Here is a 23,383-nt window from a genome sequence, read left to right on the forward strand (position 1 = left end):
ATTCACAGAGCACTAAAGTTGTACTCTGAGAGTGAAAATACCTAGTGATGGCCAAAGAAAGCATGGATCTTTCACAGCCAGGGGTAAAGGGACGACAAGTCTCCAACTTATCTGCAATGTTCTACTCATTACTGCTAATGTCTTAAACATCACAGTTCGAAGCACCTGAAGTTTGTATACAGTAATTTCAGCTGGTAAGCAAGACCTGGCCACTGGTAATAAACACTGAAAACAAGTACACCCAGCCAACAGAATGGACAATATTCTCTTCATGTAACACAAACCTTATTTAACTATAAACCTCCATGTTTACATGTTTATAAGAGAAAACGAGAGGCTGCTGTGAAATAGTACTTTCAAAATAAATAGCATAAATCCCATACTTCATTATTTGAAAGAGCTGTAACTTAGATTGTTTATAGTAGCAAGTACAATAGAGACTGTTGATAATTGTGATGATTTCTGAAGAGGTGCTAGCTGTTAATCTCTAGATTGTTGTTCTTGATTGTAGTTACATATATTACCCCCAAAAATCACCTTTCTAATCATTTTTAGATATAAATTGAGTGGCATTAATTGTATGAACCATGTTATGTAATAGTCATTATGTTCAAATAGTCGATGCCTATATTTATTTATTTAAATTGTTTATTAGGGGCTCATACAACTCTTATCACAATCCATACATACATCAATTGTGTAAAGCACATCTGTACATTCATTGCCCTCATCCTCAAAACATTTGCTCTCCACTTAAGCCTCTGGCATCAGGTCATTTTTCCCCTCCCTCCCCACTCCCGTCCTTCATGAGCCCTTGATAATTTATAAATTATTATGTTGTCATGTCTTATCCTATCTGACATCTCCCTTCACCCCCTTTTCTGTTTTCTGTCCCGCAGGGAGGAGGTCACACGTAGATCCTTGTAATCGGTTCCCTCTTTCTAACCCAGTCTTCCTCTACCCTCCCACTATCGTCAATCACACCCCTGGTCCTGAAGGAATCATCCGCTCTGGATTCCCTATGTTTCCAGCTCCTATCTGCACCACTGTACATCCTCTGGTCTAGCTAGACTTGCAGGGCAGAATTGGGATCATGATAGTGGGGGGCGGGGAGGAGAGGAGGGTTTAGGAGGAAGTATTTAGGACTAGAGGAAAGTTGTATTTTTATCGGTGCTCCATCGCACCTTGATGGTTCGTCTTCTCCCCTAGACCCCTCTGCAAGGGGATCTCCAGTGGCCGACAAATGGGCTTTGGGTCTCCACTCTGCACTCCCCCCTTCATTCACTATGGTAAGATTGTTTTGTTCTGATGATGCCTTATACCTGATCCCTTCGACACTTCGTGATCACACAGGCTGGTGTGCTTCTTCCAAGTGGGTTTTGTTGCTTCTGAGCTAGATGGCCGCTTGTTTACCTTCAAGCCTTTAAGACCCCAGATGCTATCTCTTTTGATAGCTGGGCACCATCAGGTTTCTTCGCCACATTTGCTTATGCACCTATTTGTCTTCAGTGATCGCATTATAGAGGTGTGCACTCAATGATATGATTTTTTGTTCTTTGATGCCTGATAATGGATCCCTTTGGCAACTCGTGATCACTCAGGCTGGTGTGTTTTTTCATGTGGGCTTTGTTGCTGCTGAGCTAGATGGCGACTTGTTTATCGTCAAGCCTTTAAGAACCCAGACGCTATATCTTTTGATAGCCTGGCACCATCAGCTTTCTTCACCACATTTGCTTATTCACCTGCTTTTTGTCTTCAGTGGTTGTGTCGGGAAGGTGAGCACCATAGAATGACAATTTAATAGAAGTAAGTATTCTTATGCCTATTATTTATTATAAACAAATTGGATTTGTTAAAAGTAGTCATATTCCAAGAATAGTATTATTTATTTAGTCTTTCTTTTTCAAAACCATTTTATTGGGAGCTAATACAGAAACCTTATCATTTCATAGTTCAATCAGATCAATCAGTATTGTACGATCGCTACCATAATCCTTTTCAAAGCATTCTTTTCCTTCTTGAGTTCCCTAAGACCAGTTCTCCTTTATTTCCTCTCCTGACTATACTCCCCAGGAACCCTTATTCTACTACTTGTCTATGGTGGTTCATCAATATTTAGTTTCTTAGACCAGAAAACATATAATAACAATTCAACAGGGCTACCCACAATGACAAAATACATCATAGATAAACCCCACTATGAAACAAAAAACCAAAAAACACAGAAAATGTTGAAAACACGATCAAGTTCAATGTGTATCAGAGTGGGGAATCAAGTGACAAGGTTTTAACTGCTTAAATCAGGTTTATCATTTTGATCTCCTATAGTCATCTCTCCAAATACTGTCTTGTTTGGTAACCTGTTGAATTCTCATCCCTTCATTATGGATAGAGAAAAATCACCTGAGGCTTAATTCCTCTGTAGATCTCACAAATAGATCTTGGGCTCCCACTGTCATCTAGTATTCTGAAAACCAGAATCTCACAATTTAGACTCTGATACTATTTGCTCTTTAGACTTTTGATTATATGATTTATAATCCTTGGGTCACAGATATTGGTGTGGTTATAGTCTTTATTTAACAAAGTATCAAAAAGGAAAATAGAATCATCAAAATAGAAAATAGGTATAAGATGTATATATTTTTTAGATGTATAATTTTAAAATTTAGTCTTAAAATATAACTGAAATGTGAAGTGCCCTCAGAAATTGTTCCACTTATATTAAATCAGTGTAGTATATGTGCACTACTTTGCAGAGCTAGTAAATATCTGAGTGATTATGTCTTTTAATATACACATTATCTTCCATTGTCTGTTTTACTTTGAATTATTAATTTACTTAGAACATGCTCAATATGACAAGATCGTGATAGTGAATAAAAAATGTAGTAACACTTATCTGAAGATAAATATTCTTAAACCTTACAGAGAAAGCTCTACCATTTCTAAATAAGACAAATACACACAGGGCAGGAGGGAATGAAAGGGATCCTTACCAATTTTTCTGCTTCGGTGTTCATTTCCCTTAATTTCTTGATGTGTTCCTTTTTAATCATGAGAATTTTTGATAATTTGGTCTACAAAGAAATACATTCTTGAATAAACAGAGGTATTTAAATATGTCAATGAGAAATCAAACTACTTCCTTGTAGACCCATTCAACCTGTGGGCCTGTCTATGAGTCCTCGTGCTATCACTACTGCAGGACTGTGTGTACTACAGTGTTTATCTCTGTCGCTCCAGATCCAGCACTTCTCCCTGTGTCTTCCCCATCCCCATCATTTCTCCTAATAAAAACTCTAGAGGCCAGAGAAAATGTTGAATATTATACCACAAAGATTCAATCAGCAAAACCCAGACTACGGAAAATTCTACAGATAAATACTCCAAGTTTTGTCAACAAAGAAGTTGTATAACATAACAGAACATTAAGCACTCAGGATACAACTGGAAAATCTGAACACTGTTGGCGTACTTCATGATGTTGATATATTTCTCTCATTTTCAAGATACAGTAATGGCACTATAGTGATGTTTCTTTAAATAAAAAGAAACCTTGTCTCTAAAGAGATAAATACCCATTTACTTTTCCCATTTAATTTAAATGGAAATTTAATTTAAATACCCATTTAAATTTTCCATTAAAAATTGGCCTAAGTTGATGTACGCAGAGGACCTTGTTAGATAGTACACAGCCTTGTTCACTCAGACTTAATAATCGGTTGGCCTGTAATTTTCTGGATTGTTAATTTTATAGAAATCTGTGTTATTCTAGAATGGGAAGCAGTAAAAGACTGAGATGAAGGTAACAGTCTTCCTTAATTTTTCTCATCTTTTTGGTTGATTTCTTGTTATTTTTAAAATCATTTTATTGGGGGTTTGTACAACTCTTATCACAATCCACACATCCATCCACTGTGTCAAGCAAATTTGTACATTTGTTGCCATCATCATTCTCAAAACATATGGTTTCTACTTGAGCTCTTGGTATCAGCTCCTTATTTTCCCCCTCCCTCTCCAGCCCCCTGCCCTCATGAACCCCTGATAACTTATTATTTTGTCATGTCTTACAATGTCCGACATCTCCTTTCACCTACTTTTCTGTAGTATGTCCCCCAGGGAGGGGGTTATATGTAGATCCTTATAATCGGTTTCCTCTTTCTACCCCTCCTTCCCTCTACCCTCCCAGTATTGCCACTCTCAGCACTGGTCCTGAAGGAATCATCCACCCTGGATTCCCTGTGTTTCCAGTTCCTATTTTTACCAGTGTACATCCTTTGGTCCAGCCAGATTTGTAAGGTAGAACTGGGATCATGATAGTGAGGGGGTTGGAAGCATTTAAGAACTAGAGGAAAGTTGTGTTTCATCATTGCTACATTGAATCCTGACTGGCTCATCTCCTCCCCGTGACCCTTCTGTAAGGGGCTGTCCAGTTGCCTCCAGAAGGGCTTTGGGTCCCCACTCCATACTCCCCCTCATTCACAATATGATTTTTGTTCTTTGATGCCTGATACCTGATCCCTTCAACACCTCATGATCACACAGGTTGGTGTGTTTCTTCCATGTGGGCTTTGTTGCTTCTGAGTTAGATGGCCACTTGTTTACCTTTAGGCCTTTAAGACCCCAGATGCTTTATCTTTTGATAGCCGGGCACTATGAGCTTTCCTCACCACATTTGCTTATGCACCCATTTGTCTTCAGTGATCCTGCCAGGAAGGTGAGCATTATGGAATGCCAGTTTAATAGAACAAAGTGTTCTTGCATTGAGGGAGTACTGAGTAAAGACCAATTTCCATCTGCTGCCTTAATACTAAACCTATAAATATATGTACATAGATCTATTTCTCCATCCTTATATATAAACATATTTACATATGTACATGCCTGTATTTAGACCTCTATAAACACCTTTGCCTCCTAGTTCTTTCCTCTATTTCCTTTTACTTTCCTCTTGTCCCACTATCATGCTCAGCCTTCATTTGGGTTTCAGTAATTCCTCTCAGTTACATTGCCCTTGATCAAGCCCTACCAGGCCTCCTACACACTCCTTGCCACTGATTTTGTATCACTTGTTGTCCCCTTGTCCCGGGGTTTGTTAACACCACTTCCTTTCCCCCGCCTTCCCCTCTCGATGTCCCCTGAGAATGGGAAGCAGTAAAAGGAGTTTGAGATGAAGGTAACAATCTTCCTTCTTCATTTTTTCCTGTTCTTTTGGTTGATTGTTTTTTAAAAAGTGATACTGTTCCTTTATTTATCAAACTGGGCCATCAGGAACGAATTCATCAACCTTTTCAGATTTCTTCAAATCCCTGTTGTTGTCAGATCCCGAGTCTATCTTCAACTCAAAGTGACACTATGTGGCAGAGCAGAGCAGCCCATCAGGTTTCCTAGTCTAATCCTTATAGGACAGATCTCCAGGTCGCTCTCTTAAGGATCTGCCAGGTAGGTTCAAATTGCCTACCTTTTGGTTAGCATCCAAATAGTTCACCATTCAAAAGGAAAATTCATTCTATGAATCATAAAACTTTCCCCCAAAACTTAATTCTGCCATAAGAAACATGAAAAGAAAAAAATGATAAAAAAAAATATTCCTCTACCAACATGCACACTGCTACAGATAAAAGCCTTCAACACAGGGAATCAAGGACAGATAAATCCCTCAGGACCAAGAATGAGTAGAGATTCGAGGAGGATAAGGGGAAGGTTGGGGGGAGAAAGGGGGAATCGATCATAAGGATCAACATATAACCCCCTCCCAGGGAGACAAGCAACAGAAAAGTGGGTGAAGAGCGACAGAGGACGATGTAAGATACGAAAATAATAATCTATAACTTATTAAGGGTTCGTGATGGAAGGTGGGCAGGAGAGGGAGGGGAAAATGAGGAGCTGATATCAAGGGCTTATGTAGAAAGAAAATGCTTTGAAAATGATGATGGCAACAAATGTACAAATGTGCTCGACACAATGAATGAATGTATGGATTGTGATGAGATGTAAGCACCCACAATAAAAGTACTTAATAAAAAAATATCCATCTGCCTCAAGCTTAATATCAGCAAGAGTGAAAAGTATTTTGTAAAATCTTAATCTAAGAAAACAAACCCATGGCCCCATAGGGTTCCCAGGCTATCGACCTTCATAGAAGAATACTGCCACATCTTTCTTTCCCAGAGCGGCTGGGGCAAACCACTAGCCTTTGGGCTTGCAGTTAAGTTCTATAACCACGGCACCACCAGAGGCCTGTACTGGGTAAGCAGTACACTATTACACAGAGCCACCATGTGCCTGTGTGTTGTACTGTGGTGGCTTGCATTATTCTGCTGTGATGCTGGAAGCTGCTGCACAAGACCTCTTTTAAAGTGCGAAAGAACAGAAGGTCACTTTCAGGACTAATGTGTCCCTGACCAAAGCCACAGTATATATATATATATATATTTTAAAAATCATTTTGTTGGGGGCTCGTACAACTATTATCAAGCCATAGTATTTTTAATCGCCTCACATGCGTGTGTAAGTTGGAAGACCAGAGAGGATCAAAGAGTATGAGTTATGGTGCTGGTGAAGAATAATGAAAGTGTCACGGATTGCCAGAAGTGCAAGCAAATCTGTCTTCCAAGAAGCACAGCCAGAATGTTCCTTGAAAGCGAAGATGGCAAGGCGCATCTCATGTATTTTACACTGTTCTGTGGAGAGGATAGTCCTGGAAAAGGACTTGGTGCTTGGTAAAGTGGAGGGACAGCATAAAAAGGAAGACCCTTGTCAGAACAACTGTGAGGATGGCGAAGGCCTAGGCGATGTTTCTTTCAGTGCTACACAGGGTCGCTATGAGTTGGAAGTGATTCGACGGAACCTAACATTAGAAATAGTACATTTATACTATTAAAGGGTCATAAAGTCAGTTCTAACTCATAGAAATACTATGTGCAACAGAACGAGACACTGCTCGGTCCTTCATCACTTGCACAATTGTTCTTATGTTGAGCTCTGTTTAATTATACATAGCTAGTGATGCCATCAACACTGCTTAACACATAGACTTTAGTTTCTAGCTCCCTCTGGTGGCCAATTCTCCTACACACAGACAAACTACCTGTTCAGACACAAGTTTGACTTTTCATGGCTAACAAAAAATACAGCATCTGAGGTCTTAAAGGCTTGAAGATAAAGAAGTGGCCATCTAGTTCAGAAGCAACAAAGCCCACATGGGAGAAACACACCAGCAGCCTGTGTGACCGCGAGCTGTTGAAGGGATCAGGTATCAAGCATCAAAGAACAAAAATGCCTATCATTGAAAATGCGGTGAGTGCAGAGTGGAGACTCAAAGCCCATCAGCAGCCAACCAGACACCCCCTTACTGAAGGGTTGTGGGGAGGAGATGAGCCAGCCAGGGGGCAGGGTAGCAACGGAAACATACAACTTTCCTCTACTTCTTAAACACTTCCCCTCCACCACTATCATGATCCCAATTCTATCTTACAAAACTGGCTAGACCAGAGGATGTACATAGGTACAGCTAGCAACTGGAAACACAGGACAGATGACCCCTTCAGGACCAGTGGTGAGAGTGGCAATGCCTGGAGGGTGGAGAGAATGTGGGGTAGAAAGGGGGAACTGATTACAAGAATCTATGTATAGCTTCCTCCCTGAGGGATGGACAGCAGAGGAGGCGGGGGGGAGACGTCGGACAGTGTAATATATGACAAAATAATTTATGAATGATGAAGGGTTCATGAGGGAGGGGGGAGTGGGGAGGGAGGGGAAAATGAGCAGCAGATATTAAGGGCTCAAGTAGAAGGCAAATGTTTTGAGAATGGTTGTAGTAACAAATGTACATATATTCTTGACACAATGGATGTATGTATGGGTTGTGATAAGAATTGTATGAGCCCCAATAAAATGATTTAAAAAAAAAAAAGAACTATCCTTGAAAGCCAGCAGGCAGAAGCATAAGAAACTCTGTCAGGTTAGCAGATCAACACATAACCAACTATGGAACCAGGGTGCCTTAAAAATGCAAATGCTTGTGAAGTTTCAAATGGATTATGTATAAACATTTGGTTGTTATGAGTTAGAATGAATCGGATAACAATAGGTTTGGTTTTATCTATCCTAATCCAAAGCAGTCTTTCTGTAAAAAAATAAAAAGAAGAAGCATTTTCAGACTATGATTAAAAAACCTATTTGACCTAATTTTCAATTCTAACAATTTATTAAACCCACTGCAAACTGCCATCAAGTCGTTTTTGACGCATAGCGACCGGTAACTGTTCAAAAAAGGTAAAAAGAAATCTCACTGCCATCGAGCTGACAGACTCATGACAACCCAAGAGGGCACAGCAGAACTGCTCCTTTTGGGTTTCTGAGACTTTACATCTTTACAGGAGCAGATAGCCTCATTTTTCTCCCAGAGAGCAGCTATTAGGTTTGAACCACTAACCTTGTAGTTAGTGGCTCCGACCATGCCATCTATGCTCACTTCCACTGAGGTCAAGTAGATTTGAATTCATAGTAACCATATAGAACAGAATAGAACTACACCTATTTCCAAGAATGCAAATCTATACGAAAGCAAACTCTCTCACATTTCTCCCTCAAAGTGGCTGGTATATTAAAAACCCACTAAACTTCTGGTTAGTGGCCCAGTGCTTAACCTACTATGCTGCCTGGCTTAACTCATTTTGTTCTTTGTAATAACAATTAGTGCTTCATAGGCTTGGACTGCTGTGTTTCTAAAAGTATTTAAACAAACAAATAAATAAAACGATTTCAACATATCTACATATACTTTGTAGTTAAACAGTGATTTTATTTCTCAAGTACATACACAAATTTATGCAACCAGGGCAGAGGGGTTGTGGATGATTCATACTTCTAATTAGGGGGGGGGGGGCGACTCGCTTCATCGTATTTATCAAGTCAATTGGTAAATACAACTCTCAATCATAATCAAGCAAAATTTGTAGTCCTTATCCTTTCTGTTCTTCTCAAGATGCTTCTGAATAGCAACAGCTTCTTTAATCAAATGGTAGAGGTCCTCAGGAAGATCAGGAGCAAGTCCTTTGGCCTTGAGGATTCCCAGGATTTTATTGCCAGTCACAAAAATGTACTGTGTGACACCATGTTAACCACTTAGAATAAAGATTTGTGAAGGAGCAGCCTCTTCTTAGCCAGTTTGTAGACCTGCTCCTTCACACTGTTGAGCGCCAACCTCAGCTAGGTGGGAATACTAGGGCAATAGGGCAAGGCCAACTGAGTCAGGCTCATCCTCAGAGCATAAATGATGGTGGCGGTCAGGCAGTGGGAAAAGGGGAAAAAAAAAAGAAAAAGCTCAATTTATTTTTGAATGTCTAATGAGAATTGCAGGAGCGCAGTGGTTACACAATGGGCTGCTAACTGCAAGGTCAGTAGTTTAAAACCACCAGCCTCTCTGAGGGAGAAAGATGGTTTTCTACTCCCCTAAAGGGTTATAGCCTTGGAAACCCACAGGAACAGGTCTACCCTGTCCAACAGGAGTTGGAATCGACTGAATGGCAGTCAGTTTGGTTTTTGGCTTGGTTAATAAGGATCTCTGGTGATACCATGAGATAAAACATTGGGCTGCTAACTGAAAGGTCCAAGGTTCAAACCCACTAGCTACTTTGTGGAAGAAAGATGACACTGGTTCTATAAAGATTTATAGTCTAAGAAACCCTATTTAGTGAAGACGGTTTCAAAAGAGTTAATGATTGAGGGTAGTAAATAATAAAAAAATTAATCAAAAGTCTTCATACCACACAGGTGTAGTCAGTTTCATATGACACGTATGAGTCCTTAAAAATAGGACAACAATAAGAACCAATGCCAAAGTAAAATACAACAAAAGCCTCCAAGCCTTTTTTGACTATGCCAACTTTCAATTTCAAATTGTAGGAGAAATAATAGTTTTCTAAACCAACAAAATGGTCAGATTAATATTTGAAATATTCACCGTAGAATAAAAATGTCAAATTTAGTAACACAAGACATCAGTTAATATTTTTAGTGAATAGCCAGATACTGAAAGCAATTCTTACCACTTGGATAAGGAATTCTACTGGAAAGCCACCTAATGTTTCAGAATCAGAGCCAGAAATTTTATTTCTCCAAGGCGATTGTCCTAATAAGGGATCATTATCCTATGAGAATAAAAAGAAGTATTTAAGTATTGACTATTTTAAAAAATATATCAAATTTTAGATAAAGAAATTTTCATATAATATTAAAAATACTAAAATTTCTCTCAACTTGAATAACTATGGTTGCTATACACAGTATTTTATGCATTCTTGATACTTCTTATATTTTTAAAATTAGTAATTGGATTCTTGTTTGCTCCAACACTCTTGAAGTAAGATTCATCATTCTAATATAGTTATTCTAAGGCATCAACACGTCGAGTCACACTGGGTTAAAATGATATTAGCAAGTACAATGCAGGAATACTTCAGTTTGGGAGAATTAATTCGTCCTTTGGGGATTCATCAAAGGACAGCTCTGTGAGAGGAGTCGGGTAGAGTTAGGATGGACTCCTTATGATACCTCAGACAGCCATGCATACTCTCTTCCAGTCTATGAGAGCATTTCTACCTTTGCAACAATGATGTGAGCTACTCCTTAGCCAGCAGATGTGGCTAATAGCCCTCCTGGTGCAAGTCAGAACTTTACACAGTTTGAAGAAGGATTTATAGGTAGCACACAGGTTTTAGAAGGTCTGAGAGAATACTTAGTTTTGTGAGACTGTTACATGTTACTTGTATAAATAAAAGATGAATTTTTAAAAAACCTACTAAAAGGAAAATAGAAGGACTTTCAAAAAGTTTATGGAGATTCCATTTTCTTTTAATTCCATTTTTCCACAAATGTTTTGAAGTCCCCTTCATATTTCCAGAGTGGTACTAACTACTTATTTAATATTTAATACCTCAAAATAATTTGGATAGCTACTTCTTGAAAGTTGGTGTAATAAATGTGTATTTCACAAAAATATAATTCACATTAATAATGATCATTTAAGTTACGAATGACATTTCTAAGTGATTATTTACCGTAATAGGTGACTGTAGAGGAGGAGTATAATGTAACCGGGGTGGGGTCATGAAAAATCGAGACGGCCGTTGTTTTTGTCCAAAGGCAGCAATTGGCATAGTGTCATGAGGTTCATTACTCTTTGGGAACAGAAAGAATAGGCACAGACTTTAAAAAGAGATCTTCACCAGTCATTTAAGATCTATAAATAATATATTTCAGCTTGAGATATATATTAGTTCACATGATACTATTTATCACAGAATATATTGTTCTACAAAGATGAAAAACTTCAAAGTACGAAAACAAACACTACCATGTAGCCAGAAAGTTGAACCCATAAAACAGAAGAATTATGAAAGAAAACAAAAACAAAATAAGAATCAAACAATTCAGAGACGAGTATTAAAGTGTTCTATGGCCACTCTTGATAATCTGTGGATGTTTCCTAATTAAAACTGAACTCTTAACTAGATAGAAGAAAGGGTTGGGTGCTTTCAAAAAGAAAATTACATCAATAAAAAAAAGAAAGAAAATTAAAACAATAAAAAGAAAAACAATCTTCTTCTCTTGAAAGGAGAAGCTTAAAATAGAAAAAGAAAGGAGAAGCTTAATCATGTTCATCCTTTAATATACAAATTTAAGGCTTAAAGTACTTTGCCCTACATTTAATCTAAGTCTTCTTTTTCCTTCCTGTAAAAGATATTAGATAAGGAAATCCTCAAAACAAGCAGCAGGCCATTGTTAAGTATCAGGAAAGGATGGCTGCTCTATATTTCATAATATTTTAAAATCAAGTTTAACAAAGAAAGAAAAAGAGGAACCTAAAATGACTAACTTCCATAATGCTTAGCGGCAACATTATTTATCATGATTCACATTTTTAAAACGTTAACAATTTTTATTAAAAAATTATTTTAGCTTATTAGAACAATATATGATTCTCATAGCACTTCTAAATCAAGCATGATCAAGAGTGGTTCATAATTTAATAGACCATACCAGAAAATCAGAAGATCTGGATTCTACTCTCATACTGGTAAGAAATTATTTTGAGAACACTGAATAAAGTACTTCACATACTTATATCTAAGTTTCATCATGCACAAAATGGGGGTAATTACTCTCACAAAACTCTCAGGGGACAAATTAAGAGGGCACATTTGAAAGTGAAATATAACCCCCTCCTGTAGTCAGGACAGTGCTGTGTAGGTAAGGTAGGAAGATCCAAATTATATCCCTTTCAAGTTTCTGGAAAAGATGGAAGTGCTCTCAAACTTTAATTGGAGAAGGCGGGGAGCTTTTACTCTGCTTGAGGTCTAGTAGGCAGGGCTGGGAACCCTAAGGATCTCTTCCCCTATGACCTGAAGTCTTGGTTCTGTCATAAAACACAACGTCCAGAAAACTCGATGTAACATATGTAACACAATAAAAAAGTATTATGAAATACTACTTACAAGAACTTCATAGTCAGGGATGGTATGGGTTCCGAGCCCTGTCCTATCAAAAGTTACTCTGTAAGTAGCATTAAGAGTATCCACAGCATCTATTTGTCCAATGAACAGACCATCATGAACACCACGTAATCGTGCTGAGAAAAGAAACAAAGGAACTATGATATTTGGGAGATACAAGAATCATCAAATATAAAACTGCTCCATGTAATAGAAATGGCAGAAAGTATAGTATTACTGTCTAGTATAGTTTTAAAACAAGCAAATACTCAATTTTAGAGAAGCAAATTTTTAAAAAACAAAGAATAAAGCTACAAATAAAAATTTACTACATAACTAACTACTAAACTAACAAGTTTACTTTTTAAAGAAAAAACTTTAAGTCACTGCTTGAAGCTCAAAATTAAAAAAAAAAGCCAACTAAAAGAACTTTTATTATAATATTAATGAGTATTAAACAATGCAGAGGGAAAAAAGATGCCAAGGGTGCTGTGCAGAAAAGTTAACTTATCAGGCCTGAAATTATTATGCTTAAAGGCCTGCCTGCAAGACTGGCCACTGGCGGGCACTTGAGAACCTGGATTTTTGGGAGCATTCCCAACCTTTTCTATCTGATACAGGTAGTTTACCATGTCTAGACTGTAGAATGTAGTTTATTCTGAAAACCCACTTCTAGGAGTCCACAATTTTGTTATGTGCTAGGCAGAGGGTGCCTATTAAAAATCATGGGTCCTAAAAAAAAAAGTAAAGAAATATATCATGGCTCCTGCATCTCTAATGAGCTTTTGCAGTAGAAAAGATTTCACATGTGTCCTTAAAACCTGTTGATGAAGGAATTCAGCAGGTTGTGTGACTCCACTGGAGACAACTCTAAGGAGCTAGAGCTTGGTTTTCCCTACACCTCAGACCATGAGATTCCTCCCTTTGCTAATCTTTTTTGGATATCCTTTCACTGTTAAGAAATCTTAGCTATAAGTATATGCTGAATCTTGTGAATTCATTTACTGAATCAGCCAATCTGAGAGCGGTCTTGGAAAATGCTTATCTTGATAATCCTTGTGTCACTCTTAGTCAATTAACAATTCCAAATATTCAGCATAAGTGAAAATTAGAATGGTATTATGACTGAAAATATGAGTAGAATTTAAAGCATTACATTTGGCAAAGGGACAGATCTTAAAAGCACACACAAAAAAGTAGTTTAAGAACAAAACAATATCCACTTGAAAAATTAAAGGATCAGTTGATATAAGTGCAATTATAGTGGGAGACTAAAATATATGATAACCCAATTAACATAAAAGTAAATGGGGAGAGTGAGTGCAAGTAGCACACGGGGGAGGGACTCCATAGAGAACAGCACAGAAGAGCCACTGAGAGGGATATCCAAACTTCCAGATGGCAGCATGCTTAGCATAAAGGTAAGCAGACACAAATTTACTAACATTAAAAAGCAGCAACATCTGTTGATAAGATTCCCCATTGTCATTGGCCCTTGGCACTAGCAGGCTGAGCATGGACTCCCAAATCTCCTAACCAAATTTTCCCAGTCCATAAACAAGGGTGTTCGAGCAGCTGAGCTGTAGGGACACAGTTATAGACCAGCCTGGGGCTAATGAAAGCATAAATAGGATAGGCTCTAAGCCCAAGCCAAGGGAGCTCTGATTGGATTTTAAAAAAATTATTAGGGGCTCATACAACTCTTATCACAATCCATACATATACATACATCAATTGTATAAAGCACATCTGTACATTCTTTGCCCTAATCATTTTCGAAGCATTTGCTCTCCACTTAAGCCCTTTGCATCAGGTCCTCTTTTTTCCCCTCCCTCCCCGCGCTCCTCTCCCTCATGTGCCCTTTGTAATTTAAAATTATTTTGTCATATCTTGCCCTATCTGGCGTCTTCCTTCACCCCCTTTTCTGTTGTCCCCCCCCCCGGGGGGGTCACATGCAAAAAGAGCAAACCCCACACCTTCTGACCTGATTCACCAGAGGTCTATTCTCGTAGGATAATTGACTTACATCACAGGAACACAGGACTCTCAGCCATACCAGACACCAAAATCATTCTTAGCCTTAATCTCAACCCTATGCATGACATGTTCTAAGATCACAAGGTAGTAAAACAACATACTATCAGACCGACTGCTTAAAAGGCCTCTGGTTCCACACAGTATACTTTCTTCTCCAACACACATGGAACATTCTCAAAAATAAACCACATGCTATGCCACAAATCATGCCTCAACAAATTAAAAATATATATTCTACAATCAATTTGTAGAATAAAATGTTGTAAAATTAGAAATGAAAAATAAAACTAGCAGAAACATAAAGGCGAACACATGGTGAATGAACAACATAATACTGAAAAGTGACTGGGTAAGAAAGCAAATAAAGGAGGAGATGAAAACTTCCTTGAGAAGAACAATAATGATAACACAACATATCAAACTTTTGGGACACAGCAAAAGCAGTAATCAGAGGCCAATTTATAGCGGAAAATATACACATGAAAAAAGAGAAGAAATCTAAAATCAACACCCTAACACAACACCTCCAAAACTGGAAAAGGAAAACATGGCCCCAACAATAACAGAAGGGGGGGAAATCTTAAGTATCAAAATAGAAATAAATTAAAGAGAAAACAAAACATAAAAACCAATGGGGGGGAAAAATCAACAATACAAGAATGAAAAGATTAACAAAATAGATCACTGGCAAACTTAAATGAAGAAAAATAGAAAAGATGCAAATACCCAGAATAAGAGAAAAAGGTGACATTACAACAGATCCAAATGAAATAAATACAGTAAAACACTACTATGAAAAATGGTATTCAAACAAATCTGACAATCTGGAAAACATGGACAGATATCTAGAAATACATCACCCACTCAACTTAATGCAGACAGATATTGAAAAACTCCACAGACACATAACTAAAGTAGAAATGGAGCAGGTTATTAAGAAACTACCATTAAGAAAATCCCAGGACCAGAGGTTTTCACAACGGAATTCTACCAAATATTCCAAGAAGAACTGACTCCAATACTACACAAACTATTCCTGAACACAAGAAAAAACAAAGTCACAAACTCATTCCATGAAGGCAACATAAGACTCCATCAAGATAGAACATTATAGAACAAAATCCTTCCTGAAAATAGATGCTACAATCCTCAACAAAATCCTAGCCAATGGAATGCAACAGCGTATAAAAAATAATTCACCATGACCAATTGGGATTCATTCCAGGAATGCAATGATGGCTCAATATTTGAAGACAATCAATGTAAACCACCAAATAAGCAAGGCAAGTAATAAAAACCACATGATCACATCAATAGATGCAGAAAAGCATTTGGTAATATTGAACACTTTGTTCAAAACACTCAACAAAAAAGGAATAGAAGGGAATTCCTCAGAAATTTCTCAACATAGTAAAAGCCATAAATGAAAAACAAACAGCCAACATCATGCTCAATAAGAAAAGCCAGAAACATTTCCAGAAAAAACAGGGATCAGGGAAAGATGTTTGTCCCCTATCACCACTCTTATTCAACATCGTGTTGGAAGTTTTAGCTAGAGCCATCAGACAACAAAGAGAAATCACAGAATACAAACAGGCAAAGAAGTGAAACTCTTGTGATTTGCAGATGATATGATCCTATATATAGAGGAGCTGATGCCAGGGGCTTAGGTGGAGAGCAAATGTTCTGAGAATGATGAGGGCAATGAATGTATAAATGTGCTTTACACAATTGATGTATGTATAGACTGTGATTAAGAGTTGTATGAGCCCTTAATAATATTAAAAAAAAACAAAACAACTACGATATACAGAGGTGACTACAGAACATTTACTACAGGAAACTAAAAAAGAACAGACATAAATAGAAGAATATCCCATGCTCATGGGTAGATAATCTTAATATTGTGAAAACATCAATAATACCTATCTATATATACAATGCAAAACCATCCAAATACCAAATAAATTCTTTAAAGAAATGGCAAAATTAATTATCAATTTCATATGTGTAGGCAAAAGACCTAGGATAAAAGCAAAAAACTTCTTCAAAAGAACCAAAAAAATTTAAAAAAAGAGGACTTGATGCAAAGAGCTTAAGTGGAGAGCAAATGCTTTGAAAATGATGAGGGCAAAGAATGTACAGATGTGCTTTACACAATTGATGTATGTATGGATTGTGATAAGAGTTGTATGAGTTCCTAATGTTTGTTTGTTTTTAATAAAAAATTATTTTTAAAAAAAGAAAAAGAACCAAGTAGGCGGCCTAGCACTGCCTGACCTACTCCACAGCCACAGTAGTCAAAACAGCCTGGTACTGGTAAAACCAAAGATATATAAACCAATAGATCAGAACAGAACAGAAAATCCAGACACATATGCATCAGCCTACAGGCAACTAATCTTAGACAAAGGACCTAGAAATATCCAGTGGGACAAAGAAAGCCTCTTCAACAAATGAAGTTGGACAAACTGGATTTTCATATGCACAAGAATGAAGCAAGACCCATATCCCCCCCACGCACAAAAACGAACTCAAGATGTGTTAAAGACCTAAATGTAAACCCCAAAGCTATCATGATCATCAAGGAGAAAGCTAGGACAAACTCAGGGGCCCTATTGCAGGGCAAACATAGACTACCAAATATTATGGAAGAAGCACAAACAGTGGAAAGAGATAGATGACTTGGACATGATTAAATTATATCACTTATGCACATCAACGGACTTCATGAGGAAAGTAAACGAAAGCCCACAGATTGGGGACAACTTTTTACCAAAGGAAAATCAGCAAGGGTCTCCACAACAGCTCAATAAGACATTAACAAAAAAGGGGGAAAGGAGATCATTCATTTGATGCTATACAACACTGAGACAAGACTGTAACAAATCAATGGGGCCTCCACAGGAATGGAAGAACCTTGCTGAAAAATCAAGTTAAGGCCAAGAGGGAAGCAGCTACATTTTGGAGGAGACACTGATATTTGTTGGCACATGCAAGATGATGAATGGGGAGGAGTAACCTCACATTGGGAAAGGATGCTAAACAATGAGTGTTGGGAACCTAGGGGAAACAATAGACCAGATTTTATGTTCTTAGGTAGACACTACGAATGTTTCCACCCAACCTTTGGTGAACCTCGCCAAGGACTAAGAACCACAATGATTTTCGACGGTGGCCTTGCTGGCAGCATCATAGAACCCCCAGGGGCCACCCTAGAGGGACTCAACATAGAGGCCTGAATGAATGAACTGAGTCCTGCCTCGAAGCTGCCTGCACCTTGGGTTGAGGACTGGGATACTCCGATGGGAGAGGAAGTTGAAAGTGGATGCCTTGTGCTGGGAGAAGTGGTGTAATTGGACCTTAGACAGAACCCTTGACTTGGGTGTCCAATGGAAAGGGCCCCAGAATCACCATATATTTAGTACCTCGATGTTCCCCTTGCATTGATAATGACAGGCTTTGATCTACTGGGCAAGGATATACAGTTGTAAGACTTGATCCAGAAGTTTTCCCTTGGCACCAACACAGTAAACAGAGATCAGTCCATTGGGAGACTGGCCTATGCAGGGCAACAACTCATGGCTTGCTGTTCAAGGTGGAACTGTACTAGCATAGACTCCTCATTGTGACAGTGTCTTGAGTTCTGTGTCACAGGAAAAACTGTTGATGTTATCAAAACGCCATATACCCCAGGGGGATGATTAACAATGTTTTCTTCTGTTTCTTTGTTTTTCTGACTTTTGTTTGTTGCTGTTGTTGTTGGTCTTGGGGTTTTTTGTTTTTGTTATAATACAACCGCCAAAGTAAATCATAGTAATTCATAACCCGAGGACAAGAGGATGGATTCTGGGATCCTACGTAATTCTAGCCCCAATCCAAGAACAGTTAATTCTTATAACATGGCTCTGCTTGATACTCGCTGTGTTGGACAGGGTTCTCTAGAGAGACAAACCAGATTGCTAGTAATTATATATAAACATATAGAATGGATGCGATGAGATATTAACCCAACCGCTTTTCCCCCATAAGATTTGTTGAATCAATAAAGATAGATATATAATACAAGAAATGAACCGTTAAATTATATACAGATAGACAATAAAAGAAATTAACAGTGAAATTATAAAACAGTGAGATACTAGCAATCCTTTAAGGCTTGAGAGCTGCCAGTTGCCAGTCCCTTTCTGTAGAGAGAGCTGGGCTATATATATCCAGGTAGGAAACAGCAAGGCAGGTCACCAACTGTCACCAACTGTCGGACCCCAGCTCCAGAGAACATTCCAATTGTGTGGGCTTAAAGGGACCTTACAGCGACAAAGTCCACAAGCTAGGTAACCCACAGGTAGTGTACCCCTTTAAAGTGAGGCACAGAACAAGCAAGGCAGCCGCACGCAGGTCCGATGACTAAAGAACGAGAGACAAGCAAGGCGAGGCTCACCGAGCCATTTATCTCTCTGCCCTTCAGTTAATCCTACTTGTGTTTATCGGCCAGGCTGGCACAATAAACTATCGCACTCACCTTCATGAAATGATCACTGACGATAAGAGTACTACCAAAAACATGTGGTGAAGAAAGCAGATGGTGACTGGTTATCGATTAGAATAGTGTCAGTGGGAGGATGTACACTGGTACAGATGGGAACTGGAAACACAGGGAATCCAGGATGGATGATCCCTTCAGGACCAGTGGTGAGAGTGGCGATACTGGGAGGGTGGGGTGTAAAGGGGAAACCAACTACAAGGATCTACATATAACCTCTTCCCTGGAGGGAAGGACAACAGAAAAGTGGGTCAAGGGAGAAGTCAGACAGGGCAAGATATGACAAAAAAATAATAATTTATAAATTATCAAGGGTTAGGGAGGGAGGGAGGGGAGAAAATGAGGAGCTGATACCAGGGGCTTAAGTGGAGAGCAAATGTTTTGAGAATGATGAGGTCAACAAATGTACAAATGTGTTTTACACAATGGATGTATGTACGGATTGTGATGAGTTGTACAAGCCCCCAACAAAAATGATTAAAAAATAAAATTATCAAAATGATAGAAAAAAAAGTGTCTAGGATCTTAAAAATTTTTATTCTAACAAGCAGCCATCTAAGTGAGGTGTCAGGTATACATGGAAGAAGCATACCAGTTTGTGTGACCCAAAGATGCCAATAACAAAATCCAAATATGATGAAGGGAAAAGTATCAGAGCTTAAATTGGGAACACCCAATCTGTAGAAGGCCATGGAAGACAGTTGTAGCAACAGGCAAGGGATTCAAACAGCTTTATTATCAGACAGAGACAGATAATTGTAAAATTGATTATGGTGGATCAAATGAGGTATAATTCGACAGTCAGTTGATCTCCCTCTTGACTCAATCTAAATTTGCTCTAGGCTCAAGTATTTCTTCATTTGTGGGATATAAAAAGGCTTTTCGGGGCTTGGTGGGCAAAGACGGGGTATCCCTGTGGGGCAGCCTTGGTCGCGTGTGGGGGAGGGCAGGAAGTAGAAACAAATGCCCCGCTGGAGCCATGGGGGTGCAAAGATGGGGGGCTGTGGATATGGGGTGGGCCTGCGGTGCCAATATCGGGGCCCAGGAGAGCAGTGAAAGGCTGTGGCTATAGGGACCAGTGCAGGGTGAAGGATGCACATATATCTGGGGGGGGGGGAATCCTGGGAGCAATAGGGGAAAAAAGGCTTTTCTCCTGTTTGTCTCCCCCAAATATATGTCAGACCTAGGACACTGCTTGCAACTAATGGTAAATGATTGTCAAGTTATCTCCCTGAAGGCATCAGCCATCCAGAGCAATCAGATCCTATTGTCTGCCCTGCCATAGGTAGGGGTCACTCCCTGCTGTTAAGGACAGTGGATTGCTTTCCCAGGAGAGCTCAGAATAAGTCAGACAGGTAGCTCAAGGATGATCAAGGTTAGGCTGGGGTCATGAATCTAGGATCTGACCATCTTCTGACATGTGTACCCCTAATCCCTCCTCTTCTTATTGTTTGTACACCCCTAGATCCCCCGCCCATTGCTGTGTTACATACGGTACTACCCTTTCCTGTGACATATGTTGTTATCTGTAATCAGGGGGCTTGCACGCCAAAGTATATATAAGCCTTGGTTAGAAATAAATCTCCTCTCGTCTCCCATCCCCATGAGGACCACCAAAAGAGGCTGAGTTGAGCATGCTACGTACCATGAAATGTGTCAGACTCCTTTATCTTACTCTCTTCTATCTCTTATTCTCTATGACTTTACTATAATCTTTATATATTATAGCCCTACTATTACACCTACGAGCCCTTGTTATTTGTTGGGGGCAGATTTACCCTGACACTTGTTCCACTCACTGGCTTTTAAAATATCGATGGCGGTCTTTTTATTTACTCCTTATTTGTATTTTTATATTATTATTATTTTTTTTTAAGTTTCTTTCTTTTATTTTCTCCTCATTGCAGCGCTAAGTGATGGTAGGCTAGGACTATATTATTATTTTATTCGTATTTTTTTTTATTGCTTCTGTTGGACCTTTCAATTTGTGAAGCACAGAAGTGTCTGGACGAGAGTGGGAAGGCAAGAGCTGAGCATGCCCACAAGACCAAAAACAAGCCAGACCAGACGACACCTGATAAGAGAAACGGTATCTATAGATTATGGTTAAGAGTTGTATGAACTCCCAATACAATGATTTTTTTAAAAAGATAACATGAGGGTGGAAGGGAAGAGAGGGGAAAATCAGTTGAAAGACAGAGGAGCTGACACCAAAGGCTCAAGTAAAAAGAATTTGTTTTAGAAATGTTGATGGCAACATATACACAAGCGTGCTTAATACTACTGAATGATGGATCGTTGAAAGATTTTGTAAGAGCACCCCCCCCAATAAAATAATTAAAAAAAAAAAGATAACTGGTATCAGGAAGTAAACCAGATGCTCCAGGTTCAAAGAAAGTCACAAGGAATCGACAAGCAATTCTCCAAGTAGCCAAACCCTATCTATAAATGTTGGACATTCCTTATCACCTTTAAAAACTTGCGCTCTGACTGCTGGTCGTGACTTCCCTGACCTGTTTGGCTTAGGCCATGAAACCTGGTCTGGGAGTTCCCCCAATAAAGCTATTTCTGTTTCTATTCTCCTTTGTCTTGTATTTTGTCTGTCTCCCCCTGCCTCAGCTTCACCTTTTCTTTGGAGCTGAAACCCGGGAGATAGGGGCAGGGGACTCCATGCTGTCCCAGCCCAGCCCTGCTTTGGCTGGGACATAGCCCATCCTCCTCACCTCTGGAAGCCCACCTGGATGGGTGGTTTCTGGTATCTCTGTGTATGTTCATTCTGTCTCATTTGTCTTGTCTTTCTGGACACTGAGGACCAGCAAACTCATATGGAAACTTAGGGTCCCCATTTTTCTCCCCGAGGCACCGCTGCAGGGGTTTATTCTGCTACCCTAGTACTAAGAGGAGCTGGAAATAACTGCCTTTCCCTGAAACGGATGCGATGATAAGGTCAGTTTCTCATGTCCATCTTTACTTTGTGTCTATCTTCTCTCATGTGGTCTCTAGCCTTTTGTCTCTGTGTTTACTTCCTGGGATTCCTGCAGACAACAAGACTCCAGACACTGGGCCTGGCAGTCACTGCACCTTCAGACTGAACTAAGAGACAAAGGGTGTGTCTGAGTTTTTTCTACCTGTTCCTGTGTTTTGTGTTTGCAGCTCTGCAGTACTTTCTCTAAAACTTTTCTACTTCCTCATTTTCCCACCCTTAAAAAAGGCCTCTGACCATCCTCCATTATACTGGCCAGGAGGCCAGCCCCCTCTCCCCTTCTTGGATCCCTGTTGTGTGTCTCACTGATCCAAGGTCCCTGTCTACTCGACAAATCCACAGGCCTGCGCCAGGGAACCTTCCTGTTCCGGACAGTCCAGGACTCTCCCCTGGGTCCCTAACTCTGTCGGGATGCCCCCCAGGGTTACTGGATTATCTCCTGACTGCCAGGGGTGGACAGGGATCAGGGGACACCCTTCTCTGGCTATATCCCCTGAAGTTTGAGACACCATGGGGAGCCCCCTGTCTAATCGCCCTATGGACAGTCTTTTGGGGTGCCTACTGGTCAACCTCACCAAACTTGGCCTGGCTCCAGACATCCACCTTAAGCATTTGGTCTTCTTCGGTAACTAAGTGTGGCCACAATATCAATTGGACAAGTCGCACTGGCCAGAAAATGGTACTTTCAATTTTAACATCCTCTGTGGCGACCTTGACAGTTTTTGTCAGTGAACCCACAAATGGTCAGAAGTCCCGTATGTTCAGGTCTTCCTTTTCCCTCGCTCCCGCCCATCCCTCTGTTCCTCATGCCAACCTGCACAAGTTCCCCCCGGCTCAGGTCCCTGTGCCTGTGCAGCTCAAGACGAGGCATCAGCTCCTCCGCCATCTGCTGCCCCTGTAAGCCTAAGTCCATCAGACTCCCTGGAAGCTCTCTCTCTCCTTCTTTCCTGTCCTCCCCTTTACCCCACATCTCCCAAAATACTGCCTACTTCCTCCCAGACCTCCTCTCAAACCCCGTTCTCCCAACCACCCCTGCCTCTTCCGTTGCCATCTCCTGATGCTAGTCACACCCGTCCCCACCACCCTCTTGTCTGCCCCCTTCATGAAACTGCCGGAGCTGAGGGACCTGTCGGAGTCCACGCGCTGTTTTCCTTCAACAGACCTCTCTCGGCTGGAAAAGCATCTAGGTATTTTCTCACAGGACCCGACCACCTTTACGAAAGAAGTCCAATACCTAACGCAAGCTTAGGATCTCACCTGGCATGACTTATATGTAGTGTTAGCCTCCACCCTCGCCCCTGATGAGTGAGAGCACGTTTT

At 39.8% G+C, this 23,383-nt stretch overlaps 1 protein-coding gene across 3 annotated transcripts in view; it reads right to left on the minus strand.

The window, feature by feature from the left end:
* Positions 1-23,383, minus strand: part of LIN9 (lin-9 DREAM MuvB core complex component) — a 90,937-nt gene that overhangs the window by 11,276 nt on the left and 56,278 nt on the right. For all 3 annotated transcript variants that reach the window (XM_075531044.1, XM_075531035.1, XM_075531026.1), the window contains 4 exons: positions 12,504-12,637; positions 11,067-11,186; positions 10,056-10,157; positions 3,000-3,080 (listed from right to left, as the gene is read on the minus strand). In XM_075531044.1, coding sequence (XP_075387159.1) covers positions 3,000-3,080; positions 10,056-10,157; positions 11,067-11,186; positions 12,504-12,637 — 437 coding nt within the window. The remainder of the gene's footprint in view (positions 1-2,999; positions 3,081-10,055; positions 10,158-11,066; positions 11,187-12,503; positions 12,638-23,383) is intronic.

This window comes from Tenrec ecaudatus, chromosome 1 (genome assembly GCF_050624435.1).
Source record: "Tenrec ecaudatus isolate mTenEca1 chromosome 1, mTenEca1.hap1, whole genome shotgun sequence".
NCBI classification, from domain to species: Eukaryota; Metazoa; Chordata; class Mammalia; order Afrosoricida; family Tenrecidae; genus Tenrec; species Tenrec ecaudatus.